The sequence below is a fragment of the Microtus ochrogaster genome, chromosome 1, assembly GCF_000317375.1.
Source record: "Microtus ochrogaster isolate Prairie Vole_2 chromosome 1, MicOch1.0, whole genome shotgun sequence".
Classification (NCBI taxonomy): Eukaryota; Metazoa; Chordata; class Mammalia; order Rodentia; family Cricetidae; genus Microtus; species Microtus ochrogaster.
In genome coordinates, this window is record NC_022009.1 from 103,992,449 (window position 1) to 104,000,736 (window position 8,288).

Below are 8,288 nucleotides of genomic sequence, written 5' to 3' on the forward strand. Positions count from 1 at the left end.
CACATGAGATAAGATTATATGAATTATATGGGTTAATGTATTTCTATTGTTTCAAGGTAGCATATCCCAATGAGTATTCTTTTTCTACACATACCTAACAAAGTTATTCTAAAACCACTCTTTTGAGATTCACAGCCATTGTGTTACCACTGCTCTTCCCTTGCTAAAATGTTGGGAAGACTGAATTCTAATATATCAAGTGGCTTGTTTAAGGATATCTGTCTACTGCACAGTGAGCCTGCTTAATAAACTGTCCTTCAGGATAAAGATGCAGGAACCTTCCCCCAATACCACGAGGGTGCAGAGAAAAATTCAACTTACAAAAATGTCTGTTATCTGAAGGGCAGGAACAAAAGCTGGCTTCAACAGTCTTAGCAAACCATGGGCATAAGTGTTATGTTCTATTGGGTGTTATGTAAGGGTGCACTTTTTGCACTTTCCTGGTTTAACATTGAGACTTTTTTCCTCGTCCATGCAGCACTGTGTTGTATGAATGCTGTCCTGGCTATATGAGAATGGAAGGGACGAAAGGCTGCCCAGCAGGTAAGATCTACATTTCAAGACTAACTGGGGAACATGAGGCAGACAGCTTGTGGGGAGGCCAATATTGTGTGCGTGCGTGGGTGTACAGGTGTGTGCATACACATACTTAGCAAATCATAAATCCAAGCAGATTCTCCATGTTTTTGTGTTAATCTCATGCTTACCTACCCTAATGCTGAAATATTAGACCTCTCTTCTCATTAGCACTGGAAGCTGATTGCTCTAGACACTAAATGAGAAGTAGCTCTGCTTCCCCTCCACCTAAGTCCCCATCTTTGAACTTGTTAAAAAGCATGGTGCCTACTTTAAGAAGGCAACATCTACCGTTGACCAGATCTGGGCTTGTAATGGCCCTTGCTCTGAAATGTGCTCACCTTTGAAATGTGGTTGTCCATAATTTTGCCAACAAAAGAGAAGTCGTTTTCATTTCCTCTGGATATGCAATGCCAATCATCACCCTTCCCCAGGCTCCTGTATCGCAATAGAATGGTCTCCTCCTGGAGCACAGGTCCTCCAGGCCTCGAAGTGGGTGTAGACTTCAGAGCGCTGGTATAATACTGTGTTCAGAATGAGATGCCAGGCTGATGTCTCCAAAGCACTCAGGCCTGAGCAGCTGAGAGACCATCAAAAGCCTTACTTGCTGAGACATGGTGTTTGGTTAATGCTGTTGGTGACGATGTCCTGTGACTAACTCGTATCACATCTGCAACCAGTTATGTTACAGGTTTTCCCAAATGAAACTGGGGAGTCAAGTTTGGTGTGGGATGTGTTTTGTTCAAATCAAGGCGTGGGCTTGCCATGAAACATTAACGTTTTTCACTTTTACCCACTTTGGTCATATTGAGAGTTCTTTTGCAGACTTTATGATTTAATTTAATAATTGTCTTGGGGAATTCACTAAAGTAGTCATTTACTTTATGACTATGTCCAAGTGACACCGATTTTCAAATCAATGGGGTCAGGAAAGCAAGTGATACACAGACAGCTAGAAACACTTTTTCAGGTTGATATTGAGACCAGAGAACCTTCTAAAAGTATTAGACAGATTTTTCTTAAATTAAAATGGAGAGAACTGTGTCCATCTATTGCCTTAGTGATCAAGAATCCTAAAAATTATAGATGTAAACATAGTTCACTCTTTGGAGATTCAGCACTGCAGCACGTGTTATCCTTGCTAGTCTCAATGAGTGGCAAGGAGCAAGCAGCTTGTCTTTAGGTAAAATAATCAGATATGTTTTCTGGAAATTCCGATTGAACTATTAGTGATGTGATAGGATTTACTGAATGTTACTTCAGATTGATCTTTGAAAACTCACTTCTTTAACACCAAGAATCTAAGAAATAAGAGTTTGAGTGATCTGCTATTATATAATGCACTCGAAATGCAACTTTTGTCTAAAGTGGGTGATACATGGTGTGTTATTGCTTAAATTGATCAGTATATTGGGGGATAGGGCAAAGCTTGAATGATTGCAAAAACATTATATAGATCAAGTACTAAGCATCTGTTCATTTCTTGGTTGTTTCAGTGATGCCTATTGACCATGTTTATGGCACGCTGGGCATTGTGGGAGCCACTACTACTCAGCACTATTCCGATGTCTCAAAACTGAGAGAAGAGATTGAAGGAAAGGGGTCGTACACCTACTTCGCACCGAGTAACGAGGCTTGGGAAAACCTGGATTCTGTAATTAACCTTTTTTGTTATCTGAAACATTTATTGTGGAATACAGCCATTTTCATTTTAGTTGGTCAACTTATTTATAAACACTAGAACATGCTGTATCTTTCTATCATACATATGTGAGAATATATAAAGACAAGTTATTGGGCAATGGCGTATGCTCACACTGCCATAGTGGGGCTCCCCAGGAGATAATGTTTTTAAAGGGAAAGAGAATGAGCTAAAAGAGTATTTATTATTATTATATTTTATTTCTCTCCCTCTCACCTCCTTGGGTATGAGAAAATACATGCAATTTCAGATAACATATCCATTAGAAAGGTAAGTCAAAAAGCCTAGCATTATTTTAAAAATCCACTCTAAGCTATATTACATTACATAGCAATATTTTATTATGTTTATAAATAACATAGTTATAGCTGAAAGAAAAGCTATGTAAATAGTTTATGCTTGTTTATAGATGTATAACTACATGCCATAGAGATTGCTATTCCTAAGCTACCACAATAGTAAATATGTATGGATAGTTAAACCAAGTGTTATAAACAATATTTGATTTTGTGAACAGACTAACTTAGGACAGATTAATTCATAAAATATTCCTCAATTTCCAATTTTATACAACTAGCGGAAAAACACATTTCTACTTCCAGCTCCTGTGGCGATGAACTGAAAATCCTACAGGGACTCAATGCAGCATCTCAGGCAGAGCTGTTACTGCTGAGTCACGGGCTCTTGTCTTTCCCTACACCTTAGCACACTCCCTGTTCCTCTGAGCGCACCCTATGGGTTAGTGCTGAGTCACATTCTTGGCTTCCCCACACCTCAGTTCCCTCCTGATTCCTTTTCATCCCACCGGGGCTTCCTCGCCTTAGCAGCAAAGGTTAGAAATTTTCTCCTGGAAATGCATTCAGTCCTTTGCCTACACCTTGATGATTTTGCCTCTCACTCTAGGGTGCACAGCCATAAAATCTGTAGGGTTTGTACTGATTTCCCTTGCGACCCCAGCAATTCTAATCTCCATATTAATATTTCCTCTCCAAAGATGATGTGGCTATGTAAATAAAGGATACCAAAAATGTCAGTCATTTCTTTTTTATATTTATTTATTTATTTATTTATTTATATTATTTTTTGTTTTTCGAGACAGGGTTTCTCTGTGGCTTTGGAGCCTGTCCTGGAACTAGCTCTGTAGACCAGGCTGGTCTCGAACTCACAGAGATCTGCCTGCCTCTGCCTCCCGAGTGCTGGGATTAAAGGCGTGCGCCACCACCGCCCGGCTAGTCAGTCATTTCTCCATAAATGCCTGTATTGCTCTAACTCTTTCTCCCCTAATAGGCAGAATCAATGTCAACATTCAGACTTAAAAACTATAAGTGACCTGGCTCTCCCATCTCAATTCCTTAAACATGACCGAATCAGAAGATTCTCATGTTTGTCTGTGGTAATGCTCCTTGTGCTTTTGCTCCTGAATAATCTTACTCCTTGATTGGCTTTCCAGAAGCCAAGCCCAATACACACACACGTACACACACACATGCACAGGCAGGCAGGAATACATGCATGCACACACGCACATACATACAGACATACACGCACCCATGCATATAGACACACATGCATGCACGCACACACACACACACAGATAATAGTTTTTTAAAGGGGAGAACTTCAGTAGTAAACTAAAACAAATGAGCTTTTATTGAATTCCTCCTAGGACATTCGCAGAGGACTGGAGAACAATGTCAATGTCGAGTTGCTGAATGCTTTACACAGCCACATGGTTAACAAGAGAATGCTAACCAAGGACCTGAAGCACGGCATGGTGATTCCGTCAATGTACAACAATCTGGGCCTTTTCATTAACCACTATCCCAACGGGGTAAGTCTCGTTCATCAACTTCACGTTTCTAAGGCGTGTTTTCCCTAAATCTATCTGTTCCCTCGTTAGGACCTTCACAGACATGATAGTGTTTGTCACTAGAATGTAAGTACTTGCATTAATTAAAAGAAAACAACTTGGCCTTGTGAAATGTCAATCCAATTGGCTCCTCCTAAGGAATGAATGGTTGGCATCTGGGAGTCACCGTGTATTAAATGGTTCCTTACACATAGTGAAAAGCACACTTAAGAGTGTGGTGACTGCCCTGTCTCCACTCTCTGAAGGCTATGCTGATTGAGAGTCTTGAGTTTTTGAGTTAGTTTGACTATGGCAAACTGTCGTCTCAAGGTTTTTATCAACATTCAAATTTCCAGAGTAGAAAAAAATCCCATTGATGAGGCAAGGCTACTTATTGTTCAGCAGGCCACATAACAGTCTTGCAATGGGAATTTTTATTCCTTTCTCAGAACTTATTTCAGAGCTAATTAGAATTATTTACAGTTTTTGACCATCATTAGAAATAGTATAGAATTATAGGAAAGAATAAAAATAAAATCAATAACTCAAATGAAGGCAATTATTGGCCTTGGATGTCCAGAAACGCTTTTAATTGATTGGGGTTCTGAACAGTTCTGCTTTCTGTTTGATAATACTCAGGTCTTAATCCACAGCTACGGCCCTCCGCATGTAGGGTCTGGAGGCTATACCTACTAGGTCCCCAGATTATGCGCTTAGCTCGTAGACACTTTACACCGTACTCGCTAGTGCATGGGGGTGCGGAAATCGCCCTGGTGCCTTAGCGATCAGCACTGGATCTGATTTTTTGTTTTTCGAACGACTGCAGGTTGTCACTGTGAACTGTGCCCGAGTCATCCACGGGAACCAGATTGCCACGAATGGAGTGGTCCACGTCATTGATCGTGTCCTGACGCAAATTGGTACCTCCATCCAAGACTTCCTTGATGCGGAAGACGACCTTTCATCGTTCAGAGTAAGAACCGGGCAGGTTCCCCTGATTTGCTGAAAGAGAAGGAAGGTTCCTTTTCTGGCAAGATCTGTAGACTGCAAAAGTGCTAGTCAACAAATCTGGCAAAGTACAACAATATATTCCATGAAATAACCATTTCCACTTCATAAAGGAGATACCATCCCATATATAGTAATAATACATGTTTGGATATGATGGTTAATATTCTTGGTGTGTGAGTACAGTGTTTGGGGTCTATAGAACACGTTGATTCAGTGACTGAACATGTTGCTGGATTTTGTTGTAGTCAGAGAAATATTAGCAGACTTTCCTTTCTAGCCAATGGTTTGAAAAAAACTGGGGAAGACTTCGTCGGTTGGACCAAAAAGTAATAGTTTAATAATCTAACATGCAGAAATGTCTCTGGGGAGGCTGTCACTTCCCTCCTGATATCCTAGGCCATTTGTGTTTCAGGCTGCTGCCATCACCTCCGACCTATTGGAGACCCTTGGAAGAGATGGTCACTTCACACTCTTTGCGCCCACCAATGAAGCATTTGAGAAACTCCCACGGGGAGTCCTAGAAAGGATCATGGGAGACAAAGTGGCTTCTGACGGTAGGAAAATGTCTTCCTCTCATGGAGACCTAGGATGGAGGCCATGGGAAAAGAGCAGTTATGGCCGATAATGGCAGTTGTGATAGGAAAGACAAAAGTGTTTAACATGAGGTGCTCTAGAAAACATCATTTAAAAGATGGAAAAAAATACCCAAGTATCATTCTTGATCAAAACAGCTGTAAGGTTGCAGCCTTTCATGCTGTTTCCGAGCAAACCAGTTACAGATGTTGTGAAAGGTTAACAAAGGCTGGAGAGATGGCTCCGCAGTTAGGAGCTCTGGCTGCCCTGGAGGAGGACCTGCCATCAATTCCCGGGACCCCCACGATTCCAGAGGAGGTGATTTCCTCTTCTGACCTCTGTAGGCCCCAGGCATGCATGTGGTGCATGAGCATACATGTAGGCAAACACTCATACTAATAAGACAAAATAAATAGATCTTTTTAAAAATGAAAAAGAAAGATTAATCAAGTGTGGCAGAGTAATATTGGGCTTGATTTTAATATGGAACAATATGATACAATACTTTCAACTCCAAATGTATGCCGCAAGTTCTAACTGAGCAAAGAAAGTTATATGGTTCCCCTTGGCCAGCACACATTGCTCCACAAATGTATTTGAGTCCTTTCTTGCCTCCCTTTCAACAGCCAGATAGGTTTTGTGTTGTGCTAACTACTTCCATATACTCAGTCTCCAAATATATTTGTTCAAATACAGCTGACACACTTTGAGAATGTAAGTCTCGATATCATAGCCTTAAGAGGCCACTCCTTCCAGATGCTCTTCTGGATTTTCTAGGTGTTGTTTGGAGGGAATGGCTTGCCTTGCCCTCAGGTTCTCAAACTAGTTTGCCAATCATGAATGATCTTTTGGAAGGCGAATGCAGCATTCTGTTTGAGTGTTTTCCAACAGTCATGGCTAACAGATAACTTCAGAAACTGTCTAAAAGACTTTTCTTTTTCTCTTTCTCTTTTTTTTTTTGTTTTCCTGGTGCTGCAAAAAATAATTTTGGAAGCTCGTATTATCTTCTCCTCCTTTTTAATAAGCTAATCTGTTCCCACTGAAGCAATGACTTAAAACACCCACTTTCCTAGAAACTGTATAGTTAAGACTTTAGAATTTCAAGTCTTAATCTGTGTCATATACCCTTGGTGGATGCATAGTGTAAGGATCAAATGTTGTTTTCCTTGGCCAGAAGTTGACTGCCCTTCCCCCTTCTCTCCCCAGCTCTTTTGAAGTATCACATCCTAAACACTGTGCAGTGTTCTGAGGCTATCACTGGAGGAGCTGTGTTTGAAACCATGGAAGGAAACACGGTTGAGATAGGCTGTGAAGGGGATAGCATCTCTGTCAATGGAATCAAGATGGTGAACAAGAAAGACATTGTGACAAAGAATGGTGTCATCCACCTGATTGACGAAGTCCTCATTCCTGATTCCGGTGAGCATGGCCTCCCATCCACCTCCCCGTTACTAGCCAATTAAGGTGTTTGGAGAGTAAGTCCATGAAGAGCTAGTGACAGGTCTATAAAAGTACACCCAGCAAAGTGGCCGTGTGCTCACGAGTGCCAACTCCAAGGCCTGCGGAGTCACGGGCAGCCCGTGCAGGACGTTGGCCTGGAATCTAGTCTTTATAAAAGGTTTTCACACTGCTAGTGTGTTTCTTGGCAATAAAAAGAGAGATAGTGATGGTAGACTTCTGGTAAAGGAAAGGGTGTGTGACTCACAATGTGGAAAGAGCTGAAAGGTAAGTGATTGGGGGTTAAAGAAAACTACACTATACAGCAATAAAGACAGAGAGAAAAATTCCCTCTAAAGTTATTTGTGCTGATCAAGTCTCTCACTTGGAAGCTAGACTCTTCATACTAAGGCGGAGAAGGATGTTTTACTAGATTGGCGCTCGAGTAAACAGCTTACAAGGGTAGAAAAGAGCCAGGCATTGATTTACGAACCCTGGGATGTAGATCATAACAATGACGACATTGTTGAGATGGCAATGGTTTATTTTACAGCCAAACAAGTCATTGAGCTGGCTGGGAAGCAGCAAACCACTTTCACAGACCTGGTGGCCCAGCTAGGCTTGGCGTCCTCTCTGAAGCCAGATGGGGAATATACTTTGTTAGCACCTGTGAACAACGCCTTCTCTGGTAAGTTCTGAGCTCTGCTGCTTCTTCCTCCCTGGGGGACCGTGATTATTCTGAATACCAAGTCTTAGTTTAGAAAATATTAATGAGGCTTTTGCAGTCTGGCAGATGCAGGTGTCAAATTATAAACGCATAAAAAAAAACAAGAGACAGTTGCTTCTGAATCATGAAGGGAAGTACATTTTTCACCTAGGTATTGCTACTCTCTGACAATATTTAGCACACATGCTGAGGTCTGTTCTAGAAACTTACTTCACAGGAAAATATATAAATTTTGAGGAAAAGTTTAGTGATCAAAAGTCAAACGTGTTAATGGTTTTTAAGTATCAAGTTGCAGTATATGACATTATTAATTAAAGAAATAAAAATTTCTAGAAATAGTGAATCTCCCTTAGACTAATACTGTGCGCATGTTTTGGCTCAAAGCCACTGTTGTTCTTTCTGCGGGGTTGGAG

General features: G+C 41.0%; 1 protein-coding gene across 4 annotated transcripts in view; it reads left to right on the top strand.

The window, feature by feature from the left end:
- The window catches only part of Postn (periostin), a 31,482-nt gene that overhangs the window by 4,591 nt on the left and 18,603 nt on the right, over positions 1–8,288 (top strand). For all 4 annotated transcript variants that reach the window (XM_005343974.1, XM_005343976.3, XM_005343975.3 and 1 more), the window contains exons 3-9: positions 479–543; positions 2,073–2,230; positions 3,945–4,109; positions 4,954–5,100; positions 5,551–5,692; positions 6,918–7,130; positions 7,702–7,836. In XM_005343974.1, coding sequence (XP_005344031.1) covers positions 479–543; positions 2,073–2,230; positions 3,945–4,109; positions 4,954–5,100; positions 5,551–5,692; positions 6,918–7,130; positions 7,702–7,836 — 1,025 coding nt within the window. The remainder of the gene's footprint in view (positions 1–478; positions 544–2,072; positions 2,231–3,944; positions 4,110–4,953; positions 5,101–5,550; positions 5,693–6,917; positions 7,131–7,701; positions 7,837–8,288) is intronic.